General features: G+C 43.4%; 1 protein-coding gene and 2 pseudogenes across 2 annotated transcripts in view; 2 read left to right on the forward strand and 1 right to left on the reverse strand.

The window, feature by feature from the left end:
• Positions 1–1559: 1559 nt before the first annotated feature.
• LOC120095270 (60S ribosomal protein L12-like) lies at positions 1560–2153 on the reverse strand (annotated as a pseudogene).
• Positions 2154–12309: 10156 nt separating this feature from the next.
• Positions 12310–12883, forward strand: Rpl12-ps8 (ribosomal protein L12, pseudogene 8; annotated as a pseudogene).
• An 11686-nt stretch (positions 12884–24569) lies between these two features.
• Positions 24570–27832, forward strand: part of Suz12 (SUZ12 polycomb repressive complex 2 subunit) — a 45916-nt gene continuing 42653 nt past the window's right edge. The window contains exons 1-3 of one of the 2 annotated variants that reach the window (XM_087574282.1): positions 24570–25082; positions 27071–27117; positions 27198–27262. In XM_087574282.1, coding sequence (XP_087430408.1) covers positions 24809–25082; positions 27071–27117; positions 27198–27262 — 386 coding nt within the window. In that variant the 5' untranslated portion in view covers positions 24570–24808. 2 annotated transcript variants of the gene reach the window in all.

Below are 27832 nucleotides of genomic sequence, written 5' to 3' on the forward strand. Positions count from 1 at the left end.
ATTGCACAACTGTTATTCTGGGATTTCTCTTTACTGTCATCCTGGGATTTCAGCTCTTGTGTGAGTCCCTTGTGTTCTGAATTCTGTATTTATTTTTCTTTTAGTTTAGTAGAGCACATTCTCCAGTAACTTTCTGAAAAAGGGTAAGATGATAAAAAAAAAATTAAAGATCTTAATTGTTTCAAAATATCTTTGGTTGCTCACCTCACTTGATTAATGTGGTAATCTGTCTGAGTCTATAATTCTTTTTGTTTGTTAGGTTTTGGTTTTTTCTGGACAGGGTTTCTCTATCTTTGGTGTTCTGAAAAGGCAGCAAGACATGCCTTGACCTGCAGTTTTTCATTCATTGAGCTGGATTATCAGGCTCGGTTTAAGAACCTTCAAGTTTAGTTCTAGAAACTTTTTTGTGTTACTTTGTCACCTTTAAGTTGTTTATTATGTTTCTGTTCTAGCTTCATTTCTCCTGCTGTGATAAAAACACTCTGACAAAAGCAACTTAGTGAAGACAGGATCTGCTTTAGATAACAATTCCAGGTTGCATACAGTCCATTATTGTGGGGAAGTCAAGGCGGTGGCAACTTGAAAACGGCTAGTCCCACAGATTACATCCATAGTCAGAAGTCAGGGTGGGGGTTGGGGATTTGGCTCAGTGGTAGAGCACTTGCCTAGCAAGCGCAAGGCCCTGGGTTCGGTGCCCCAGCTCCGAGAAAAAAAAAAAAAAAAAGAAGTCAGGGTGGTGGGACAGAGAGGGAGAGGGAGAGGAATGTATGTAAGCTAACTTGCATTCCATGCCCTCTCTAAACTTACACAGTCCTCAAACCCCCTGCCTAAGGAATGGTACTGCCCCGGGGTGACCTGGATCTTCACATACAATCAATATAATCTCCCTCAGGCCAACCTGATCTAACAGACCCTTACTGCAACTCTCTTCCCACGTGATTCTAGACTGAGTCAAAATGACAATTAAAAGTAATCACCACAGGGGTTGGGGATTTAGCTCAGTGGGGCCCTGGGTTTGGTCCCCAGCTTGGGGTGGGGGGAGTAATCACCACAGTCTCTCTCTTTTTTTTTTTTTTTGTTCTTTTTTTCGGAGCTGGGGACCGAAACCAGGGCCTTGCGCGCTTCCTAGGTAAGCGCTCTACCACTGAGCTAAATCCCCAGCCCCTCACCACAGTCTCTTTATACACACACACACACACACACACACACACACACACACACACACCTAACCACCTCAGCAGCTCTGCCCTTTCCTTTTAAATTCCTATTATTGGTATCCAGGAATGTCCATATCATTCTATTCCTTTACTCTTTCCGCTCACGCCATCAGTCTTTTTCTACTGTCTGCAAGTGTCCTCCACCCCACATCCCTCCCTTGCCTCCTCCTCAGTTTTGACTTTCAGCAATGGTATGCATGCTTGTCAATGCTCAGCCACCACCTCTTATGGAGTAGGATGAAGGAAAGAAAGGCCTTGATTTGTAGCACTTGCTCACTGGCATAGTGTAAATCTGTCCCTTGTGGCTTTTTTAAAATCAGATAATCTTTTATTTAAATATTTTCTTGTTGCTTCTTAATTAGCTGTGCACTCCACTGCACCACTGTTGATGTCATCTATGATGTCATGAGGGTGGTGGCCATCCACATTGCAGCCCACAGACTGCGCGGTACCCAGGATCTCCTTGATAGTTCCAGAAAGTTCTCTGGCCAAAGACCGGTGTCTCATCTGCCGGGCAATGTTGACGATCTCGTCAAAAATGCTATTTCCACTGTGTTTAATGTTTTTCTGCTTCTTCCTGTCTCTTGGTGGCTCCTTGAGGGCTTTGATGATCAGGGCAGACGCAGAGGACACCACCTCAATCTGAGCCTGTCTATTCTGGATTGTCAGTTTCACTGTAATCCTGAGGCCCTTCCAGTCACTGGTAGCCTTGGCGATGTCATCACCAACTTTTTTGGGAGACAGACCCAGAGGACCGATCTTAGGGGCCAAGGCAGATGTGGTGCGGACCTCGCCTCTGGTGCACCTCAAGTACACGACTTTGATCTTGTTGGGGTCGAACTCGGGCGGCATGGTGGAGGTGGCTGGTGTTGGATGAACCCGGATTCGGGACGACGGAAGAAAGTTGCACCGTTGCCTCCTCCGAGCTGAAAGCCAAAAAGCCCTCGTGTTGGTTTTAAACTTCTAAGATTATATCACAGAACATGAATTGGGAAGAGGTACAAAATGGTAAATCATATCAATGCATGGCTGTAGCTGTCAGGCCTGACAACCTGAGTTCCATCTTCAGGACCCACAGAGTAGAGGGAGAGAACTGATTCCTAAAAATTTTCCTCTAACCTCCGTATATGAAAAATGTGTATGCACACCTATCCCTACCCCCATGCTAAACAAATGTACAGCAACAAAAAAGTATGGCCTAGTGAAACAGCTCAGTGGGTAAGGACACTTGGTGTCAGGCCTGATGATCCAAGTTCCCTGGGACCCACATGGCAGGAAAAACAACTTCTGAACATTAGCCTTTGTTCTCCACATGAACGCAGTGTTAGGTACACAGACACACACAGACACACACAGACACACACACAGACACACACACAGACACACAGACACAGACACAGACACAGACACACACACACACACACACACACACACACACACACACACACACATGGATAAGGAGCTGGAGAGACAGCTCAGCAGTTTGGAGCTCCAGTTGCTCTTTCAAAGGACCTAGGTTTGCTTTCTAGCACCCATACAGCAGCTCGCAACTGTCTGTAACTCCAGTTTCAGGTGCACCAATCCCCATTTCTGGACTGCGTGGGTACTAGGCATGCATGAAGTACACAGATATATATATATAGGCAAAATATCTTTATACATAAATTATTAAATTAAAAATTTTTTTTTGGTTCTTTTTTTCGGAGCTGGGGACCGAACCCAGGGCCTTGCGCTTCCTAAGTAAGCGCTCTACCACTGAGCTAAATCCCCAGCCCCGTAAATTAAAATTTTTTAAGGCAATGCAATTTTGAGATTAAAACAACAACAAAAACAGATGCCTGAAGTGGAAACTTCAAGGGTTCTTTGGAAAGTTGTGGTGGACGGTGTTTTGTTGGGGCAAACGTGTGGAGGAACATTTAACTTAAGTGGACACAGGTGAAAGACTAAGGCAGACTCCTGAAGGACCATTTAGGTGAAACAGACATAAGAGAAAAGATATCCTGCTAAAGCAAGTTCGCGAAAGGACACACGATGAAAGATTCTTTGTTAACAGCACACATGTATTGGTCTGCCTTACATCGTGCAGCCGAGCTGCCTTTGCTGGGACTCTGCAGACCCCGGCTGATTGGACGCACGTGCTGAGGCAAGACACGCGGCTGGCACGTGATGCTTGGAGGGTATAGGTAGGACTCCACGGAATTGCAGAAACAGAGCTTGGCTTGCTTATAGAGCTACCTGTGCACTGACCTCAGCTTCCCTGAGAAAAGCACAGCCAAGAACTTGTGGTATTCCTGCTGGTTCCTCCTGCTGACTCATGCCTAGGGTGAAGCCTGGCTGTCTCTGCTAGGCAGTGCCACCACCGCTGATGTGTTTGCTATCCCAACTCTACCAAACTGGATTGCTGGTCTATTTGTGAGGCGTTTGTGAGCATATCGAGCTGCTGCTGCTAACCTGTGAGCTGAACTGCTGGTTTCCAGACAAGAGTTGCTCCAAAGACATTTCTTTTTTTTTTTTTTTTTCCTCCGGAGCTGGGGACCGAACCCAGAGCCTTGAGCTTCCTAGGTAAGCGCTCTACCACTGAGCTAAATCCCCAGCCCCAAGACATTTCTAAACAGGTCCACTTCCCCCCTGTATTCTTTCTTTTCCACTACCTCTGGTGGGTGGGTGGGTGATAGGCTAAAACAGAGGTTAAAGCATTTAAAAACCATCATTAAAAATAGGTTTTAGGGGGTTGGGGATTTAGCTCAGTGGTAGAGCGCTTAGAGCGCTTGTTTAGCATGGGGGTAGGGATAGGTGTGCATACACATTTTTCATATACGGAGGTTAGAGGAAAATTTTTAGGAATCAGTTCTCTCCCTCTACTCTGTGGGTCCTGAAGATGGAACTCAGGTTGTCAGGCCTGACAGCTACAGCCATCTTGCTGGCCCTTTGCAATTGGTAAAAGGTCTTCTAACTCCTTGAAAAAACAAAAGAAAACGAAACAAAACACAGAGTTCCCAGAGGATTCGGCTAGACTGATTGGCTAACAAGTCCCAAGTATCCTCCTGTCTGTGGAGCTGGCACATATGTGTGTCGCTGTGTTTGCTTTTTTTCTGGGAGGGGGAGAAGGGGGGCTTAGTGATGCAGTTCAAGACAGGATTTCTCTGTGTAGCCCAGGATGTCCTGAAATTAGCTCTGTAGACCAGAATGGCCTCAAACTCACAGCGATCTGCCTGCCTCTGCCTCCCTAGCTGGGATTAAAGGCAGTGCAGCCGCCTGGCTCTGTGCCTGGGTTTTAAGTGAATGCTGAGGACCACACTCAGGTTCCCTGCTCGTACAGGGGCTTAAGAAACATATTGATTACTTTAGAAACCATCAAAGCAGATTCTAGAAATATTATCTATTACACTACCTTTTTGCCAAATCCAGCAACTAGAACATTGCTTTCCTCAATGACTTTCGAGCAGCCAGCACTGGGCACAAAAGTTGTCATTTTCAAGGCTGGAGAGATGGCTCAGAAGGTAAAAATGGCTTATTTTAATATAAATATAAATATATTAATCCAGTGACTTTATTTCTTTACCCTTGCTAGTCCCTGATAACCACACAAAGAAAACAAGATTTATTTCAAGCCACACCTCAATACTGGGTACATAAGTGATTTGTAATAACTCCCTGAAATATTCTGGCTACCTCCCTTCATCCCAAACACTTGCATATTATTGATCTGACTCTTTGGGCTTCAGATGTTTTTTTCTCAAAGTATCTTAGATCCTCTCCTCCTCCTCCAATCTCGCAAACTCTGTCTCTCTGCCGCTATCTCTGTCTCTCTCTTTCTCTCTCTAACTCTGATGCCCACCCTACTTTCTCTTCCGCCCAGCCATTGGGTGATCAGCATTTATTGACAAGGCAGAGAATAAATGGTAAGAACTGTTTACACAAGCTTGAGGAACTTCTTGGTATAAGCATTACAATGCTGCGCCTGCATTGAAACTAGTGGTGAGGGCAGAGAAATCAGCATTTGAATCACCCAAGGGTAAACTTTACTTAGTGCACAAAAAGGTCGAAAACAGTGTGCCTACAAAGCCCTTTCCACAGGACTAGGTTTTGGTTCCTAGAACTCAGATAGAGGTTCAAAAACATTTTTATCTTCAGTTCCACCGGATCCAATGCCTTTTTCTGGCCTCTGACAGCACTGCACACATACATTCCATAGGCAAACACACACACACACACACACACACACACACACACACACACACACACACACTTAACATAAAAATAAGTAAATCTAAAAATCAAAAACTACCCTGAAGTTTGTTCTTTTTTTCTTTTTCTTTTTTGTTTGTTTGTTTTGTTTTGTCTTGTTTTTTGAGACAGGGTTTCTCTGTGTAGCCCTGGCTATCCTGGAACTCACTCTGTGGACAGAGTCTGTTGAGGCTGGCCTCAAACTCATAGTCCTGAGTGCCTCTGCCTCCTGAGTGCTGGGGTTAAAGGTGCCAACACTACCTGACTTTTTTTTTTTTTTTTTTTTCTTTTTTCTTTTTTTCGGAGCTGGGGACCGAACCCAGGGCCTTGTGCTTTCGAGGCAAGCGCTCTACCACTGAGCTAAATCCCCAACCCCACTGCCTGGCTTTTTGTTTTGTTTGTTTGTTTGTTTGTTTGTTTAAATCAGCCAGATTCTGGCATGCTTCCTGATAACAGAGTTTTAGCTGTTTGGCTTCAATCCCTACTCTTTCTAGCTAGTTCCCTCTGTGTGAGGAGCCAATTCACCTTAAGGACTGTGCCCTCATTAGCTTTCTTGTATTTTTGTTTATACACTGCTTCTCATCCCGTTGTTGAGTTCAGAGATTTTTGGAAGTTTGAAGGCCATGCATGATACTGGCTCATCCTGCTGCTGCTCTGGGCTTCCAGTGGCTTGATTTAGACAGGATCTCTGTGTGCTGGCCTGAAACTAGCTGCGTAGAGCATTCTGACTTTGAATTTACAGAGATCTGCTTGCCTCTTGCCTCCGAGTGCTGGGATTAAAGGTATATACCAGCACGCACTTTTGGATTTTTATTTTATTATTGCTGTGTGTGTATGTGTGCTTGTGATGGAGGCAGGGACATCCACAAGCTGGGACACGCATGTGGAGGTCAGAGGACAACTTTGTGGAGTCAGTACTTTCTTTTTACCTTACATGGACTCCAGGGATCAAGATGAGGTCATTAGGAATGTGTGTCAAGCACCTTTACCTGCTGAACCTGTTTTTTAAGGAATTACTTTCCTCTTCAATCTCTCTCTCCTCAGTACTTACCTTAATGGGCCCCGGGCCCCGGCGCTATCAACATAGTTACTCATGTACTTACCAAACGCCATCATATTTTAGTGAAGAAGACTTTCTTTTCTTTAGGACCTTTAAGTGTTAGAGTGGAGAGAAATGACCACCGAATCCTGGAGAATTTTTCACAGCGCCCTTTGTTGCGAGTGCTGGTGAGAGAGACTAAGGGACTGACTAGCTAGCAAATGGCTTGAAGGCCAATTAGTTGTGCCTCAGGTTTAATGGGCGTCACTCTAAGCAGGAGATTTCCTCCCTATAGATATGTCCACATGCTAAAAGACATGTTTGGTTCACTGTGAGTGCTGTAAATTGTAACATGAAAATTCTACTTTTAGGATTCTTTTTGTTTGTTGTTTTTCAACACAGGGTTTCTCTGTATAGATAGTCCTGGATGTCCTGGAACTCACTCTGTAGACCAGGCTAGCTTTGAACTCACAAAGATACACTTGCCTCTGACTCCAGAGTGCTGGGACTAAAGGCATGTTCCACTATGCCCAGCTAGTTTCAGGATTTTAATTGTATTGGTCATGCCATTAAGTAAAGCCGAGTTCCTTTTCTCCTCCTTAACTGGTAAGGAGAATATCTTAAAAAGTCTTTTCTTTTTGGTTAAATATTTGAAAAGTAGAAGAAAGGACAGAGTCAGGGGCTGGAGAGATGGCTCAGTGGTTAAGAGCACTGACTGCTCTTCCAGAGGTCCTGAGTTCAATTCCCAGCAACCACATGGTGGCTCACAACCATCACTAATAGGTCTGATGCCCTCTTCTGGTGTGTCTGAAGACAACGACAGTGTACTCATATAAATAAAGTAAATAAATAATTTAAAAAAACCCAAAAAACAGAACAGAGTCACAAACCAAGAGAATGAGTTCACTATAAAACTCCCAAATGGAATTGGAGAATTTGTTATATCATGAGCTCAGTGTTTCCTGATGCTTGAAGAAGCATTTTCTAGAGGGAGAGTATGGTATGTAACCAATAGCTGGGAAGGCTCTGGGTCGTGAAGACTTTCTAAGAGCCCAGCTCCTGACTCCTGCATCAAGAAATATTTAGAGAGCTGGGGGCCATGTTGCTTGCCTGTCATTCGTAGGGTCTTGGCTTCATTTCGCAGCAGTGCATAAACAGCTGTGGTGACGTGCTGAGTAATCCCAGTACTTGAGAAGTGAGCACAGCACCAGTTCAAGACCATCCTCAACTCTACGGGGCGTTGGAGACCGTATGGGGTCCATAAGACCCCATTTCCAAAGGAAAGAAAAGTTAAGATGGAGACAGATACGATGCAAGCCAAGCACTCGGGAGGCGGAGGCAGAACCGACCCAAGTCTGACATTAGCCTGGCTACTCGGGCAAGCTCCAGGCCAGCCAGGGTTCCATTGTGAGACCTCGCTGTAAAGGAATTGCCCTAATTTTTCAGACAAAGGCCTTGAAAACTCAGAGTGCATATTAACCTTTCTCTTATCTATTTTTGGCCACATCCCATTCTCCATACTCCTTTCAGCATTATTCCATAAACATTTTCTATACTTCCCCCCATGTACTTGAAGTCTTTTATGCCCCCAAATTTAAAGTCCTATGACTCGATCACTGTAATCTGAATCTACGAAGTGAAAAATCTCTCTCAATTTTCCCGGATTGAATGAATTTCCCATAATGCTTGTATTTGTCTCTCTGTTAGCTGAGGGAACTTGGGAACGTGTCCGGTTGTCATCTGTGTGTTTTTAAAGCCAATTGTAGGACAGCTATTCGATAATTGTCTATTGAACTTGCTGGTGAAAGGAAAGAATGGAGCAGCATAACATTGCTTCCAGTGCTGCTCAGTGAATTCTGGCCTCGCCTCCAGGTAAACATGGGTAGTGTTCAGAAGGCATTGATGTGTGAGCTAAACATCTACGTATCTAATCTTTGCTATAAGATATTATAGCTGTGTATAGATATTAGAGAACTGACTTCGACGTTCTGGACCCATTGTTTCTATATACATTTAGAGAGTTATACAGTATCTATTGAGTTCAGTCTGTAATGGAGTCATAACCTTAAGTAGTTTAGGTCAGAAGAAACTTTGTATGACTTTGATAAAATGTATACTAAATCCGTGGGGAAAATATATATTAGCAACAGACACAAACATGTTTTACATGGTATATTTATGTCTCAGTTATAAATGTTAAGCATATATTTTGTTTACTGATACAGTTTTAATTTTAGAGAAGATTTCACTGTAGAACAGATGAGATATCTTGGCAGATATGGGCACTTGCTGCTAAGCCTCATGACCTGAGTTCAATCCCTGGACCTCTTTGCAGGATATTTGATCACACCATGAATCCCAAGATTGTGCTATTTTCTGGAAAAAAACTATTTTTAGTTGTGGTGTGGCTCAGCCTTAGCACGCACCTTTAATCCAAGAGCTTTCTGCTTAAATATGGTAAATAGGATTACATAAAGTCAACTGTAGGTCAAGAGGCAGAGCAAGCAAGCCCTTGACAGGAAGTGAATATAGGATTATTAAGAAGACAACATAGGGGGCTGGGGATTTAGCTCAGTGGTAGAGCGCTTACCTAGGAAGCGCAAGGCCCTGGGTTCGGTCCCCAGCTCCGAAAAAAAGAACCAAAAAAAAAAAAAAAAAAAAAAAAGAAGAAGACAACATAGAGAGTAAGAGGAAGTCAGGAGGATGAATAGAGAGATGCACAGGAAGTAGAGCAAAGGGACATTGAGTTGGAAGGAGGTTTATTGATAGGGCATGAGTGAGGGCCATTCCTGGTGGGACGTCAGCTGAGGAGGAAGGTCAACTGGGTGCTTTCAGCCTCCCTGAGCTAGCATCAGAATCGTCATTGGTAAAAATCAAATGCTTGAGATTTTGTTATTAAAAAAAAAAAAATCACCCTAGCAAGCGCAAGGCCCTGGGTTCGGTCCCCAGCTCCGAAAAAAAGAAAAAAAAAATCACAGTTGTACCTTGTGTCACACACACACACACACACATGCACGCACACACACACACACACACACACACACACAGAGCCAGTACATTGTGTAGGTAAGAGGGCAACATTGTGGAATTGGTTCTCCCCTTCCACCTTAATGTGGGTTCAAGAGATTGAGCATAGGTTATCAGGCCTATAAACTAAACATTTTCACCAATTCTACTCAACATTCTTGTCAACCCCCTCAGCCCCTCTCATGAAGATTTTGTTTTTTAAGTTGACTGGGTAAGAGGTGTGTCTCAGTGATAGAGTAGTTGCCTGTTTTCTTTAAGTCTCTGGGTTCAATTCTCAGTACCAGAAAGAAAAACAGAAGTTACCAGGTGCATTCATTCATGGCAGAATCCCAGCATACGGGAGCCTAAAACAAGAGGCTGGGAAAAGGACTAAGTAGGTAAAAGCACTTGCTGCTCTTTCAGAGGCCCAGGTTAGATTCCAAAGTCCCACAAGATGGCTCACAGCCACCTGTAACTCCAGTTCCAGAGCCTCCAATGCTCTCTTCTGACCAGAAATGCACACAGCACACATGTGTGTGCTTGAGGGCAAATCAGTCAAACAGAGAAAACAATTTCTTAACTTAACAAATAGAGACTAAAGCAGGATGATGAGCATTGGTTTGAGACAAGCCTGGTCTACATGATGAGGTCTAGCCTGGTCTACATGAGGAGATCACGGAGGCCAGAGTGAGGTCCTGCTCAATCTACACTTTCCAGCCCCCCCAGACAAAATAAGTCAGCTGGCCAATAGTTCCTTTGTGATCTCTAAGGACAATAATGCAGCCAGAATTAGGCCTGAAGGACCAGGACTGGGAGATTGGGGGCGTTCACCCTTAGTCTGACCTCCTAGGGTGGCTGCCTAACAGGATGGTTTGAGCCCAGGAGTTAGAGGTCAATCTGGGTAACAAAGAGAGCTAACTGTTTCTACTGACAAGAAGATTTGGTATGGTGGTACACATCTATAACCCCAGGAAGCTCACTGCTATGTCAAAGCCAGCCTGGGCTATATAGTGAGAACCTGCCTTTAAAAATAACAGCCTGGGCAGTGGTGGCGCATGCCTTTGATCTGAGCACTCGGGAAGCAGAGGCAGGCAGGTCTCTGTGAGTTCAAGGCCAGCCTGGTGTGTGTGTGTGTGTGTGTGTGTGTGTGTGTGTGTGTGTGTATGTGTAATAAAAACAAAAACAGGGGTTGGGGATTTAGCTCAGTGGTAGAGTGCTTGCCTAGCAAGCGCAAGGCCCTGGGTTCGGTCCCCAACTCCAGGAAAAAAAAAAAAGAAAGAAAACAAAAACAAAAACAAACCAACAATATATGTAAAATACATGCTAAATCTTTCCTTGGCAGAGTCCTCCAGACTAAATGAGTTGCTTGTGCAGTGTTTCTATGTAGACTTTTGTGTATCCTTTCTACTCACTTATCATATTTAATTGTGTTATTTGTTCTTATCTTTTATTTCTTCCACTACACTAGGGAGGCAGAGGCAGATGGAGCTCTGTGAGTTCAAAGCTAACCTAGTCTACACAGTGAGTTCTGGGATAGCCAGAATGACATAGTGAAACCTGTCTTGGGGGGGAAAAAGCAATAAATAAATATATGGAAAGAAAGAAAGAAAAAATGTCAGTTATGTTTATATTGTGAGCATTTTATTTTTTAAAAAGTTTTTTTGAGACATGGTTTTACTCTATAGCCCTGGCTGTCTTGAAACTTGCTCTATAGACCAGGCTGACCTTGAACTCAGAGATCTGCTTACATCTGTCCCCTTAAAGTGTTGGGATGAAAGGAAGGAAGGAAGTACCAGCAAGCTGTATGCTTTGCCCATAGCAGGTACCTAAACGACCTTTGTTTGATGAACTAACAAGAAAGATGGATTGTGAATTAAACCTTAACTGTTAGTGGTTTCTATAGGTAGATCAGTAATTTTAAAAAGTTCACTCAAATAATGTATGAGACATAATCAGAATAGTTTTTGAAAGATTACCCTGGCTTACATTTATTATACAAGGGACCACAATTATTTTGAAGCAATAATTGCAGGAGCTGGCTCACACCAGATTGCAAGAGGCAGTTGTTGAATTTTCAGGAATTTTGCAAGTTAGTTGTTAAAGAATTCATGATTAAAAAATCAAGTTTTTTTTTTTAAAAAAAAAAGGTTTACTTATTTATTTATTTTATGTATATGAGTACACTGTAGCTGTCTTCAGACACCAGAAGAGGTCATGGGATCCCGTTACAGATGGTTGTGAGCCACCATGTGGTTGCTGGGAATTGAACTCAGGACCTCTGGAAGAGCAGTCAGTGCTCTTAACTGCTGAGCCATCTCTCCAACCCAAGAAATCAGGTTTTATAATATTCTGATTAAATAAATTATATTTGAGGCCATCAAGATGGCTCATTAGGTAAAGCACGTGTCATACAAGCCTGCTGATCTGAGTTTGATCCCCCAAACCTGTGTAGGTAGAAAGAGAAACAACGGGGTTGGGGATTTAGCTGAGCGGTAGAGCGCTTGCCTAGCAAGCACAAGGCCCTGGGTTCAGTCCCCAGCTCCGAAAAAAAGGAAAAAAAAAAAAAAAAAAAAAAGAAAGAAAGAAAGAGAAGCAACTCCACAAAGTTGTCTTCTGACTCCACAGGTGTGCCTTGGCATACACAAATCCCCACACACATCACTTCAAATTATTTTATTATTTTATATGCTCTTGAGATTATGTCCATCAACCTGTATGTCAGATGCATTGATATGATTTACCATTTTGTACCTCTTCCCAATTCATGTTCTGTGATATAATCTTAGAAGTTTAAAACCAACACGAGGGCTTTTTGGCTTTCAGCTCGGAGGAGGCAACGGTGCAACTTTCTTCCGTCGTCCCGAATCCGGGTTCATCCAACACCAGCCACCTCCACCATGCCGCCCGAGTTCGACCCCAACAAGATCAAAGTCGTGTACTTGAGGTGCACCGGAGGCGAGGTCCGCACCACATCTGCCTTGGCCCCTAAGATCGGTCCTCTGGGTCTGTCTCCCAAAAAAGTTGGTGATGACATCGCCAAGGCTACCAGTGACTGGAAGGGCCTCAGGATTACAGTGAAACTGACAATCCAGAACAGACAGGCTCAGATTGAGGTGGTGTCCTCTGCGTCTGCCCTGATCATTAAAGCCCTCAAGGAGCCACCAAGAGACAGGAAGAAGCAGAAAAACATTAAACACAGTGGAAATAGCATTTTTGACGAGATCGTCAACATTGCCCGGCAGTGAGACACCGGTCTTTGGCCAGAGAACTTTCTGGAACTATCAAGGAGATCCTGGGTACCGCGCAGTCTGTGGGCTGCAATGTGGATGGCCACCACCCTCATGACATCATAGATGACATCAACAGTGGTGCAGTGGAGTGCACAGCTAATTAAGAAGCAACAAGAAAATATTTAAATAAAAGATTATCTGATTTAAAAAAAGCCACAAGGGACAGATTTACACTATGCCAGTGGGCAAGTGCTACAAATCAAGGCCTTTCTTTCCTTCATCCTACTCCATAAGAGGTGGTGGCTGAGCATTGACAAGCATGCATACCATTGCTGAAAGTCAAAACTGAGGAGGAGGCAAGGGAGGGATGTGGGGTGGAGGACACTTGCAGACAGTAGAAAAAGACTGATGGCGTGAGCGGAAAGAGTAAAGGAATAGAATGATATGGACATTCCTGGATACCAATAATAGGAATTTAAAAGGAAAGGGCAGAGCTGCTGAGGTGGTGAGGTGTGTGTGTGTGTGTGTGTGTGTGTGTGTGTGTGTGTGTAAAGAGACTGTGGTGATTACTTTTTTTTTTCCCCCGGAGCTGGGGACCGAACCCAGGGCCTTGCGCTTGCTAGGCAAGCGCTCTTCCACTGGGCTAAATCCCCAACCCCTGTGGTGATTACTTTTAATTGTCATTTTGACTCAATCTAGAATCACGTGGGAAGAGAGTTGCAGTAAGGGACTGTTAGATCAGGTTGGCCTGAGGGAGATTATATTGATTGTATGTGAAGATCCAGGTCAAAAAAAAAAAAAAAATGTCCCACTGTGATTTTTGTTGGGGATTTAGCTCAGTGGTAGAGCGCTTGCCTAGCAAGCGCAAGGCCCTGGGTTTGGTCCCCAGCTCCGGGGGGGGGGGGGGGGGGGGGGGGGGGGGGGAGTCCAGGTCACCCTGGGGCAGTACCATTCCTGAGGCAGGGGGTTTAGAGAGGGCATGGAATGCAAGTTAGCTTACATACATTCCTCTCCCTCTCCCTCTCTGTCCCAGAACCCTGACTTCTGACTATGTATGTAATCTGTGGGTCTAGCCCTTTTCAAGTTGCCAGCGCCTTGACTTCCCCACAATAATGGACTGTAGGCAACCTGGAATTGTTATCTAAAGCAGATCCTGTCTTCACTAAGTTGCTTTTGTCAGAGTGTTTTTATCACAGCAGGAGAAATGAAGCTAGAACAGAAACATAATAAACAACTTAAAGGAGACAAAGTAACACAAAAAAGTTTCTAGAACTAAACTTGAAGGTTCTTAAACCGAGCCTGACTATCTAGCTCAATGAATGAAAAAAAAAAAAAAAAGGTTTTAGGGCAGGAGAGATAGCTCAGCAGTTAAGAGCACTGACTGCTCTTCCAGAGGTCCAGAGTTCAATTCCCAGCAACCACATGGTGGCTCACAGCCATCTGTAATGGGATCCGATGCCCTCATCTGGTATGTCTAAAAACAGCTACAGTGTTATTATGTAAATAAAATAATAAATCTTTAAAAAAGTTTTTTAAAAAATTAAAGTTACAGATGCCCATAAATAGTAATAATATACTACACAGTGCACACAAATACAGAAATATGTAATATCTCAGAACACTCAGGTGTGTTGGTGCATGCCCTCGGGAGGTGGAGGCAGGAAGATCAGAAGTATCTGGTCGTCTTTAGCTACACAGCAAGTTCAAGACCAGTCTAGCTATGTGAGAACCTGCATCAAAAACAAACAACCGGGGTTGGGGATTTAGCTCAGTGGTAGAGCGCTTGCCTAGCAAGCGCAAGGCCCTGGGTTCTGTCCCCAGATCCGAAAAAAAAAAGAAAAGAAAAACAACAACAACAACAACAACAACAAAAAACCAACCAAACAACCTTGGGGTTTCAAAAATGCTTCAGTGGCTAAAAGTGCACATTGCTCTTCCAGAGAACCCGAGTTTCATTCCCAGGAGCCATATCAGGCAGCTCACAACACCTGCAAGTCCAGCTGCAGGGGATGTAGCACATCTGGTCTCTGCAGGCACCTGGACTAATGTGCACATAACTCCCTAACACACATACACGTGCATGCGTGCTTTAAACAAATATGACTCTGAGACATACAGAAGTTAAATCCCTTAAAACCACATTGAGGGGCTGGGGATTTAGCTCAGTGGTAGAGCGCTTACCTAGGAAGCGCAAGGCCCTGGGTTCGGTCCCCAGCTCCGGAAAAAAAAAAAAAAACCACATTGAATTGAGAACAACGTCAAGTGCATAGAATAATTGATTCTCAGGTTTTTGTTTTTGTTTTTGTAGAGTTTGAGAAAAATATCTTTTTAAAGTAGAAATAGAAAGTTTGTGATAGTCTGTGCCTACATCCCAGCACTCAGGAGACTAATGGGGATTGCTAATTTAGGTTTGAGGACAGCTTGTGTGCTGGAATTATATTTCTTTTTCTTTTTTTACTTTTTTTTTTTTTAAAGATTTATTCATTTATTATATATAAGTACACTGTAGCTGTCTTCAGATACACCAGAAGAGGGCATCAGATCTCTTTACAGATGGTTGTGAGCCACCATGTGGTTGCTGGGAATTGAACTCATAACCTCTGGAAGAGCAGTCGGGTGCTCTTAACCACTGAGCCATCTCTCCAGCCCCCTTCTTTTTTTACTTTTAAGAGTTATTTATTTATTTTACTTATGAGTACACTGTAGCTGTCTCCAGACACCCCAGAAGAGGGCATCAGATCCCATTACAGATGGTTGTGAGCCACCATGTGGTTGCTGGGAACTGAACTCAGGACCTCTGGAAGAGCAGTCAGTGCTCTTAACCTCTGAGCCATCTCTCTAGCTCTTATATTTCTCTTCTATGAAAAAAAAAACCTCTTTTCAATCAAATTAATTTTTTGTGTATCTTTTGTTACTTTGATCCTGAACTTCCAGAAGTACAGAAAGTTATCTTGACATCAAAATACTACCCTGCTGGGGCTGGAGAGATGGCTCAGCAGGTGTGTCGGGAGAGAGTGACAGTGCACTCACATAAATAAATAATAAATATTAAAAAAAATACTACCCTGCCAATCATTCACTGTATTAGATTCCTCTCTGAAAGAAAATGTTACAGAATTCTTAATTCTATTGTGAAACACTTTTATCATCCCAAGAAATCTTTTTCTGGGCACACAGCAGCAACATATATTGTTCTTGAAAAAGCAGATAATAAATCATTGAATTCTTTCTTCAGGATACCTAATTCAGTTCAAACATGAGGGTAGCAGTTCGATTGCTGCTTTTATCACCACCACCACCACCATCATCATCATCACTATTATTATTCTTTATTATTTTTTCAAGACAGGGTTTCTCTGTGTAGTCCTGGCCTTCCTGGAACTTGCTTTGTAGACCAGGCTGGTCTCAAACTCAGAGATCTTCCTGCCTCTGCCTCTGGAGTGCTGGAATTAAAGGCATTTGCCACCATTGGGCCTTTCCCTCCTCTTCCTTCTCATTCTTCTTTCTCTGACAGTCTCTTTCTTCATAGTGCTGGCTGTCCTGTGTGTAGATTAGGCTGGCCTCCAACTCAAAGAGACTCATCTGCCTCTGCCTTCAGAGTGTTGGAATTAAAGGTATGTGGCACCAAGCCCAGCCTGGGAGGTGGAAGTTTTCTTAAGCTGGCTCTGTTAACTTGGACTGCAGGGAACAAGGAGGGGCAATGCTTTTAAAAGGATTCCAGACAAGTTTCCAGTTGATATAGGGTCGGGGGACCTCTTTCTACAGTTTAAAAAAGGCAAGTCATGAGCATGAATTTATTCTCTGTCTCTCTGTCTTTCTCTGTCTCTCTGTCTCTCTCTCTGTGTTTGTATGTGTGGGTGAGCGTGCACGCGCACCTGCATGCATGCTTGTATGACTATGTTCCCCAGGTTGGCCTCAAATTCCAAGTTCAAATGATCCTTCTGCCTCAGTGTTCCAAGTAGCTAAGACTACAAGCCTGTGACACCAAGCCGAACAAAAGAAAAAAAGAAAAAGAAAAATCAACTATAAATGATCGCAGTGTTCTCCCAAGAAGCCATGTTACTGAAGAGTGTGCAAACATAAATAAAATCCCAAGTAGAATAAGGTAGATGAAGATGTCTCATTTTTTTTTATGTGTATAGGTGTTTAGCCTACATATATGTCTGTGTACCATGTGTATGTCTAGTGCCCTAGGAGGCCAGAAGAGGGTGTCAGATCCTGTGGAACTGGAGTTGCAGATGCCAGTGGTGGGTGCTGGGAATTGAACCCAGGCTCTCTAGAAGAGCAGCCTATGATCATATGTCAAATCACCCCTTAGGCCATGAAGGAGGAGTTTTGATTGTTTGAAGCACATGGTACATTTCAAGAGCACTGAAACCAGGTATTGTGGCACACACCTTAAAAGCCAGCATTTGGGGTGCAGAGGCCAGTGGATCTTTGTGGGTCCTAGAGCAGCCTGCTATACCTAGTGAGTTCTAGGATAGCCCATGCTACATAGAAAGACCCTGTTTCAGAAGACAATAAGAAACAAAAACTTGGTTGGGGACTTAGCTCAGTGGTAGAGCGCTTGCCTAGGAAGCGCAAGGCCCTGGGTTCGGTCCCCAGCTCTGAAAAAAAGAACCAAAAAAAAAAAAAAAAAAAAGAAACAAAAACTAGCATCTATATTTCAAATTAAATTTTTTTTTTGAGCTGAGGACTGAACCCAGGGCCTTGAGCTTGCTAGGCAAGCGCTCTACCACTGAGCTAAATCCCCAGCCCCTCAAATTAATTTTGGAATACTAGTTGCTAAATGTAGTAATGAGTAACTGGAAATAGAGGTGGGCCTCTTACTCATTCTGCTCCAACCCCGAACCCCATTGAGGTCTCACTGTATAGCTCAGGCTGACCTCAAACTCACACAGTAACCCAGACTATACATGCTATCCCAAGGCACTCATGTATCTCTGTTGTTTTTTGGTTTGTTTTTTCTGAGACGGTTTCTCTGTGTAGCACTGGCTGTCCTGGAACTAGTACTATAGACCGCATTGCCTTTTCGTACTCTGCTGCCTCTCTCCTGAGCACTGGGATTAAAGTCGTACACCATCTCCCTCAGTCTCATTTGTTTTTATTAACCATAATAAATTAGCACTTGTAAAATGGCATGCATTTATAAAACTTAAGTAGAAATCTAGCATCACAGTAATAGAGAAGCAATTATATTCTTGGTTCTATAGACATGATTAATGAGGGACAATGATTTAGGGTTTCGGCTTTAATATATTCCCCAGTGTTCATGGACAGGTAGTACTCGGAGCCCCAGTGTGGATCTGATTCTGTCTTGAGTGTAGAAGGAAGGCACAAAGGTCTTTTTAATCACAGTTAAGCAGGACAACCTGGAATGTTAAGCGCACAGAGTTGTTCTTCCAGGGGAGGATGGTGACATCTGTTATCTGCCCAGAAGGCAGGAGTGGATGTGCTTCCTAGCCTGTTAACCTTTGCTCTATTTGTGTGGTCAGAGACTTGCAGCACACAACTCTCCCCAGACCTTTACTTCATTCATCAAGGAGAGTTCTGATGTGTTTTTGCTCACGGGATTGAGTTAATTCTCACTAGAATAGTTTTCGCAAAATTGTGCTGTGCCTAAAGTAACCGGCTTGGAGTCAGACTCTGGAAGTTGGAACAAATGTGGGGCACTGAGTTGCGTTGAGCTTTCTTGCCTTTGCTTCCCGGGGCTTGTCACTCTGCTGGCCATGAAGGTCTCAAAGACCCCAAACATAAAGGTGTCCTTATGAGTGGATGGATGACGTTGTTGTGGGAGTAGGTTTGTGACAATGGGTTTACTAGAAAACCGAGTTTAATACTTTCTTGTCCTAAGAGCTTTTTAAATTTGGGTTTAGTTCTGGCGAGGTTTTTATTTTAACCATGTGATGCCTTCTGCCAAGGGATGAAGCAGTTATTGTATATAATAGTTTTCTCCAAGATTAAAATATTCCATCTGGGGGTTGGGGATTTAGCTCAGTGGTAGAGCGCTTGCCTAGCAAACGCAAGGCCCTAGGTTCGGTCCCCAGCTCCGAAAAAAAAAAAATTCCATCTGACCAGGAAGCTTCTTTTTTTTTTTTTTTTTTTTTTTTTTTTTTTTTTTGGAGCTGGGGACCAAACCCAGAGCCTTGCAAGCGCTCTACCACTGAGCTAAATCCCCAACCCCGACCAGGAAGCTTCTTAAGCAGGACAGTAAGGAACTCATGTAGCTTCAGGAAGTCCCTTAAGCTGACCAGATTCACAAGGCCCCTCCTTGCCAGAGTAAGCAGTAAGAGCTGAACTGAGACCCTCTCAAAGGAGAAGCTGCCATGGCAACTTAGACCAACTGGGGCACTGGGAAGGGACACCTCCCCATACTGCTGAGCTTCCAGCGGGCTACGCAGTGAGCTCCAGGTTTGTAGGTCAGTGGGCCCATCCCATGCTGGGGTGGGCTTCGGTGATGGACCGTCTTTCAGTTATCCTGTAAGTAACCCCATATCCTTGTAAGTTACCCCAATAAAACTCATTGGTTCACCAAGTTGGACTTTGGTAGCAACAGTACTTTAGTCTGTCATGGGATCCCTGTCTGCAGTGAATAGGCTTGGGTTACACCTCCCCAGGAAAGATTTTGTGACACAACAGCAGTGTAGCATGGAGACCCTCACCAGGACTATCCTGGATCTTGAGATTCTCTATCAACTTCATGAATCATCAGCCAAATAAATTATAAACTGCTCAATATGCAGCACACTCAGGTATAGCAGTCAAAATGGATGAATGGACATACAGCACTCCCTCCCCCCTCCATGAAAATGGAAACAAACATTTATTTTAGAAACAATAAAAGCAGGGCAGGGGAGCTCAGTCCTTTAGCCTCAGACTGAGGAGGCAGAGGCAGGCAGATCTCTGTGAGATCTGGGCTAGTGGGGTCGGCTTAGCAAGTTCAGAGCCAGCAAGAAGCTATGGAATGAGACCCTATTTTAAAAAGAGAGAAAGAAGAATGAAAACAACAAAAGCAGCAGAACTTAGAAGTCATTACACTGAGAGTAAACTCTTTCCCGGGCAGAGAATGCATGAGAGACACAGACACACCGTTGCTTACAGTGTGGTTATATCCCTGTGAGTCCACTGTAAGCTGAAAATAAGAATGTAGTCACTGGCTCCCCTGCTTCGGGGAGCTGTTACTTTACTTTTCAATAAAACCTGGTTTGCTCGCCCTGAACATTGCCATGTTACCTCAGCAGCACGGAGCACAGAAAAATGCAATTTGTTTCCCATTTTGAGCAAGTAACGGAACGGGGAGCTGCAGCTGCCAGAGAGAGAGAGAGAGAGAGAGAGAGAGAGAGAGAGAGAGAGAGACCATCACATTGTGTAGCACCAGCTTACGAATAAAATAAAACTGAAGGCTAGGGAAGCAGCGTGATTGGTGGAGTGATTGTGTGACACAGAGTTCCACTGTCAGCTCCATAGAAACCAGGTATAGCGGCTCGAGACTATGATCCCAGCACTGGGTGTCGGGTAGTACTGGGGGAGGGAGGACTAGAGACAAGAAAATCAAAAGTTCAGTTTTGAGTTTTGAATTCAGTGAATGCCTGTGTGTGTGTGTGTGTGTGTGTGTGTGTGTGTGTGTGTGTGTGCGCGCGCACGCGCGCACGTTCACACTCAGTGTTTTGGATACTATCATTATTGTTTATTGCTATCTGGATAGAATGCTCAATAAATATCAATTCACTTCACTTTTAAAATTAAATATAGAATAACTTGTGACAGTTTTAAAAAATGGGTATAATAGCTGTTTCTAGACACGGGGCTCTCAAAATCCAACTTTAGACAGTTCCAATTTGGCTCAGGTGGTTTGTTTTCCCTCTGGTTATTAGTGTCAAGTTCCTTCTTGTCCCAGGGGCTCTAACTATGGCTTAGTACCCCCCTTATTATTTCTAGTTAACCCTACACACACACACACACACACACACACACACACATACACACACACACACACACACACACACACACACACACACACCAGTGGTTTATTATGAAAACCTCATAACATGCAGCAAACATCCCATGGTTCTTATGTTTTTCTTTTCCTAGACAAAGGAAACAAAAATGATTGAACATTTTATCTTAAGTTTCAAATAAGATGAGTAAACCATCCCTTCATACCTCTGTCTATTGGGCAAGTGGTTGCTGCTTTTTTCCTTGGGGCATTTTTGGTTTTGTTTTGTTTTAAAGCTGAATTTAACTATATTCCCCTCAAAATTACCATAAAACATAACTAGTTTACTCAGAGTCTGGCAAATATTCTTGCTACAGTGTTTATAAGCTTCTTTTCTTTCTTTCTTTCTTTCTTTTTTTTTTTTTTTTTTTTTTAGTAATTTCAGCCCTTTAAGCAGATAAGGGTAGATGGAGGAGGGGCGCACCGCAGAGAAAGACATTGTACAAGTTAAAAAAACAGAATTGATATCTTGGCTAACTTTTAGAAAATGAACAGATACTTTGCATACCCACAAACCCACATAAATACATAAATGTAAATTAAAAAACTAATCTCTGCTCCACTACTGACCACGTACAAGTTTCGTTATTTTCTTCCTTATCAGTGAAGTGGAGATAATAATACTATTTTAGGTTAACAGTGGTGGTGCTCACCTTTAATCCCAGCACTCAGGGAGTTCAAGGCCAGCCTGGTCTACAGAGTGAGTTCCAAGACAGCTGGGGTTACACAGAGAAGGGGGACACAAACAAACAGAAACAAACAAAGAAAACAAAGAAGCAAACACAAATTGATACCTTGGTTAACTTTTGGAAAATGTACATTGTAGAAGTCTGCCTAGTGCGCAGTACAGGCATGGACGGGAGAGCACACTGGGGAGTGTATAACAGATTACGGTTTTGGTCAGAGAAACGAGGGTGGCCTCTTTTGAAAGAAACTTTAAACATAGGCTAACTTTATGCTGATTGTAACAAGAGCACAGAGAAACTGTTGTAGTGAATAAACCTCCCTGGGTCTGTTCTCCCACCTGTAGGATGGAGGTAATGCCCGTGTCAAAGCGATGAGAAAGTGAGTTAGTGCCCACCCAAGAGCATATTGGCAACTGCAGGTGATAAAACAATTAAAAAACAGTTGCTGGGCTGGAGAGATGGCTCAGCGGTTAAGAGCACTGGCTGCGGGGTTGGGGATTTAGCTCAGTGGTAGAATGCTTGCCTAGGAAGCGCAAGGCCCTGGGTTCGGTCCCCAGCTCCGGGGAAAAAAAAAAGAACCAAAAAAAAAAAAAAGAAGCACTGGCTGCTCTTCCAGAGGTCCTGAGTTCAATTCCCAGCAACCACATGGTGGCTCACAACCATCTGTAATGGGATCTGATGCCCTCTTCTGGTGTGTCTGAAGACAGTGACAGTGTACTCACATACATAAAATAAATAAAAGACAGTTACTATTCTTTTCTCTTTTCCGACACATCTGGCCATGTGCTGGGAGATGTAAAAGGAATGGAGCACGGCCTTTAGACTTTTTGTAGTTTACATTCAGTCCTAGATATGGCATAAGGAAAAAAACCAAAAACATTTGGAAAGCAACTGAAATTCCTTGTTTGGTAGGGGAATTAAATATCTGTATCATTGACCATGAATTGCTAACACAAATCTCAAAAGCACTTGTCATCCCAAGTTACAAGGTAGCAAGACAAGACCAACCTAGAGGTGGTCTGTAAATGCTCTACCTGTCTGGTCAAGATAATGATGTAATGAAAATGACCCTTCAATTAATTACATTTGTCTGGTCATTGGTTTTTTTTTTCTTTTCATTTTTTTGTTTGAATTCTATAGACATTCTAGATAAAGAATGTGAAAGTGAGAATTTGTCAATAGCATCTCTCTCTCTCATGGCATGACTGGCTTTTTCATGATTAATGTTGGTTAGTACAGATATATAACATCACATCAATGCCTGATACTACCATTTCCTTTAAGAAGACCCCAAATCCCTTAGGTCCATTTCTCTTTTCATCAAACATTCATGATAATCTTTCACTTGGTTATTTGACTCTATCTGTCCCTCCGTCCTCTCCCTCCTACAACTGAACCCTGACGAATGATGAAGAGGGAGCATTTTGACAGCTATATTTATGGCTAGTTAAATTAGCACTCTAGTTTGTAACTCGATAGTTTTGGATTTGCTTAGAGTGATTTAATTATCCAGACCCTGACTGAATTTCCTAACACCATAAAGCAAAAGGGCAGCTAAAACTCCAGAAATCTCTGTGGGGTGGCGTTACTCAGAGATGTACTTATAAAGGGAGAAAAAAAAAACCATACTATTTTGCAGTAAGAAATAATTTTATTTTATTTTATTTATTTATTTTTTTGGTTCTTTTTTTTTTTTCGGAGCTGGGGACCGAACCCAGGGCCTTGCACTTCCTAGGCAAGCGCTCTACCACTGAGCTAAATCCTCAACCCCGTAAGAAATAATTTTAAATACACAGACTAGTATAACAAGAGAGTATTCTAAAGTTTCTTCTGAGTATAAAATATAGGGTTGGGATGGACATAGAGCTCTGCAGTTGAGAGCATTGACTGCTCTCACAAAAGCTCACAACCATCTGTGACTCCAGTTCCAGACCCAGCACCCTCTTTTGGTCTGCAAGGACAGCAGCACACAACCATGGTGTAGACTTACATGAAGGCACACTGATACACATACATTTTTAACGACTTTTTTTAAATTTTTATATGCATTGGTGTTTTGCTTGCACATATTTGAGTGTCAGATCCCTTGAGACTGTGGTTACAGTGTTCCTCCATGTAGCCCTGGCTGTCTTGGAACTCACTCTGTAGACCAGGCTGGCTTCCCAACTCACAGAGATCTGCCTGCCTCTGCCTCCAGAGTGCTTCAATTAAAGGCATGCGCCATCACCACCCAGCATAAAAACACTTTTAAAAAGTTAAAATATAGGCTGATTATTTTATCTAACTTGAAATTCAAATCGTTCAGAGTAAGCCAATTTGTACCAACAGACTTGGACGGGTCTATTCATCTTTTTAAGCAAGACACTCAAAAACAGAGTCCCTCACAAGTTTTTGACAGAACAATGAATAGAAATCTGAAGAAATCCTTCGAGTCACCTATTTGTCTTGGAGAAAATAAAGCATCTACTTTGCTCGCACCGTGTTGAGAAGCCACAACCTTAATTCCAAAGAATCCTGAAACCTCACAGCACTTAGCAAAACAAAACCAAGTCTCCCTATTTCTGAGAAATGCCCGCCACAAAACAGATTGCTCCCTTTCGTAGGCGTGCCCATTCACGTCCGACAACCCTGTGGTTACGCTAGGGGATTTCGGCCGTGGGTGGCTTGGGGCACGTGGCGACCAGGAGACCCGATCTCCTCCTGCCTCCGTGGAGATGAGACTGTGAGCACACATCAAACCCCGGGCAGGTCACTTCCTGAGAGCACACGGTCTCGGGATCCACGGAGGATCTCAGTTCCTTTCAATGGCCCTTCGCCCTCAGTTTCTCAGACACCCGCCTCTCTTCAGGGGTCCTCTACCCCCCTGGGGGCGGTGACTGACGAAGCTCTCAAGGCGAGAAACGGCTCTCTAATCCGCTCACTGGTCCCCCTCTGCCCACAATGCACCGGGACCAGCAGGAAGGCCGCTCCGACCCCTAATTTTCCCGCGAATTCAGTTCAAAGAGGCGCCCGGGCACGCGATCGGCAGCGCGCACGGGCCAACCAAGCCGCGCCTCCGCGAGAAGCGCCTCCGCGTGACTGACGGGGGAATCTGAGGACCAACGGGCTGGGCAGCCGGGCGGCGCGCGCTCCCGCTGGCCAATCAGGGCGCCGGGCGGGGAAGTGGGCGGAGCGAGGGCAGGGTAGGGTGAGCGGCCTCCGAAGCGGAGCGGGGCTCGGAGGAGACACTTTTTTTTCCTCCCTCCTTCCCTCCTCTCCTCCTCCCTTCCCTTCCCCTCTCCTCCCCTCTCTCCTCCTTCCCCCCTCGGTCCGCCGGAGCCTGCTGGGGCGAGCGGTTGGTGTAGCAGGCGCTCACTCTCCGGGGCCGCCCGGCGGGTAGCTGGCGGGGGGAGGAGGCAGGAACCGCGATGGCGCCTCAGAAGCACGGCGGTGGGGGAGGGGGCGGTTCGGGGCCCAGCGCGGGGTCCGGGGGAGGCGGCTTCGGGGGTTCGGCGGCGGCGGCGGTGGCGGCGGCGGTGGCTTCGGGCGGTAAATCCGGCGGCGGGGGCTGTGGAGGCGGCGGCGGTTACTCGGCCTCCTCCTCTTCGGCGGCGGCGGCTGGGGCCGCGGTATTACCGGTGAAGAAGCCGAAAATGGAGCACGTCCAGGCTGACCACGAGCTTTTCCTCCAGGCCTTTGAGAGTGAGTGCGAAAGGCTTCGAGGACTGGAGTGCCCCTCTCTAAGCGTTCGGGGCACGGGGCACTCCGCCGGGATCTCGGAGAGTCCACTTGGTTTGGGAGTGGAGGGAGGGCTCGAGGAGGAACGTCCCGACTTCTGGGGTTCCGAGCCGGTCCCTGATGCCTGGAAGGTTCGCCCGGGGCCCCTAGGTTTAGAGCTGCCTTGTAGGTGAGGACGTGACGGTTGAACTGAGCGCAGACAGATCCTGAGACTAGTTCATATTTTCTTTCATGCCTTCCCTACTCTACAAGTCCTGGGGTTGTAGTTGTAGGTTTCGGGGAACAAGATGCATCCTGTGCGGAGATGAGTGTGCTAAAGCCGAGGAAATTGTCATTGGTCGGAAATGCCTTCGCATGTACTTGGATGCGTTAACATGCACCATTTGAAACCTTTAAGCCTTTCAAACCTGTCCGCCCATTTTATGGATACGTAGACTGAGAGAGACAGAATGGGCAAGCGTCCTCACCGTGAACAACCTTGAGTTGTCTTAATTCCAGAACACTTTTTTTTTTTAAATCTCAGTTTTCCGTTTTAAGAGAGAACGTGGAGGGCGAAACTGACTTATTTGGAAAGGGGAGCATACAGTGTCTGGAAACAATAGAATTTATAAACATTATGACTATAAATAAAATTACGTAGTGGATATTACATCCTGATTGTTTTGCTTCATTTTTGTGTAGATAGTGGAATTTCGCAGTCTTCTAGCTGAATATTTTAAGGCAACTTGAATAAACTCAGCTTTACCGTTGGATGTATTTACTATATTACCGTGGCATATGTTAAGGGCTTCCTTGGTATCAACTGTGCTTGGAAAGACGTTTTATATTGTTTTAAAACTCCTCCTTCATTTACATTGGTGCTTCATTAAATTCTAATTGGAGTTTAATATAAATCATTTCGATTTTTGAACATTGAAACAAATATTGAACCTGCTTCAGAGATCGATATTCTTTGGCTTAATATACTTTTACAAAAATCCGAAAAGCTTTTAAATATAAGCAGAACTGAAGGACAGTAATAAGAATAAATACACTTGTTTGTACTTCTTCTAAAACATCTCATCTCCTTTTACTTTAATTTGAAACTAAAACTAAATTGAAGATAAGGTGGAAATTTAAAACTTTGTAAATGTTAGGAGAAAAGCAATCCTCTAGGAGTTAACCACCAGCTTTCAGGTGAGCCCACCTGCAAGAAGTCAGTTGCCATTAAGAGTGAGATCTTTTGTTTTCCTAGTACTGAATTCGGTTTTTGGACGTTAAGTTCTTAATTAATCTAGATATTCATAGTTAGATTAGTACTCCTTAAAGAAATGTGATTCTGGTAGTTAGCTAATATTACTGGAATGGTGGGGTGGTAAAGATATATTTCAACTTTAACTTAAGTCCTTTATAATAATTTAAATGGTAAGAAAAAATTGTTTTGGAGAAAAATTGTTTTGAAAGCTCTTAAATTAAGAGTTTAAGATATAGAGGATTTTTACAATACTGATTTTGATCGTATCTGTATTAGAATGTGTGAAGAGTTTAATTTTGGCTAGTTACTACAAGTTTTTTTAATAGTCAGCTAACGTGAAATTTTCATCTTTCTTGGCATTAATATGCTTTTGTGGACTAGAGTTACTTCAGGGTACTTTTATTGCTCTTTGCTTTTGCTCACTAATGGCAGCTACCTTACAAAAGGTTAGTGACATTGTAGAGATCCTTAGGTTTTACCTCTAGGGAGAGAGGGTGTGGGGAAGAAGAGGATTTTGTGAGTATATGTCTTATACTGAGTGACCTTTTGTGCTTACTAATTTTCTAGATGTAAATTATGTAATTCACTATTTCCATAATGGGAGATCGTCTTATACTGGTTAGGGTGTGGGTTGTCATGGGCTGGGTTGATAATTTACTGACAAGTTCATTAAAATGTACATTTAGATAATGTTTGGATTTTTTTTTCTGTTATCTAGAACCAACACAGATATATAGATTTCTTCGAACTCGAAATCTTATAGCAGTAAGTAGTCAATGAAATTACCAATATTATTTCATTCTTATAATTTCATCTGTAATTTTAATATTTTTAATTTTTTATAGCCAATATTTTTGCACAGAACTCTTACTTACATGTCTCATCGAAACTCCAGAACAAACATCAAAAGGTACGTTTTATGACTCTTTCAAGCTGATCAAACTATTAGAAAGTTTTGTGTTAGAGCTGGGGAGAGCAGCTCAGGAAAATGCACTATAAAGCCTTTTTTGTCTTAAAGTTCCGGTCACATATTAGGAAAATTGAAAGATCAACTCATTGAAAATTTTAAAAGTATCTTTTCTGTAATTTTAGTTTGTCACTAGTTCCTATTACAGTATTTAGTGAAGTGATTTTACTTTTTTTTTACCCTGTGTTATTAGTTATTTTCAAGTTTGGTTGCTTTTCTAGGACTTAAATGATTTCTAAAAGGTTCAGGGTGTGTATCTTTGATACTTTTGAAGTTAATAAATAGAAGGATCTCTAAAAGTAAGACGTTTTGTGCTCGCTTCGGCAACACATATACTAAAAGTAAGACGTTTTGATCATCTGGTCTTAAAGCAGGATCTGGAGGGGTTATACTGAAGTTTTTTACCACATAAACTTCTCCTGTGTGATGTTTAGTACTTACATAAGCAAAGGTAAAATGGATATATGTGCAAGATTTACTTTCTTGAGCATACCAAAGCGAAGAGCTTTAGAT

The sequence above is a fragment of the Rattus norvegicus genome, chromosome 10 (assembly GCF_021556685.1).
Source record: "Rattus norvegicus strain SHRSP/BbbUtx chromosome 10, alternate assembly SHRSP_T2T, whole genome shotgun sequence".
Lineage (NCBI taxonomy): Eukaryota > Metazoa > Chordata > Mammalia > Rodentia > Muridae > Rattus > Rattus norvegicus.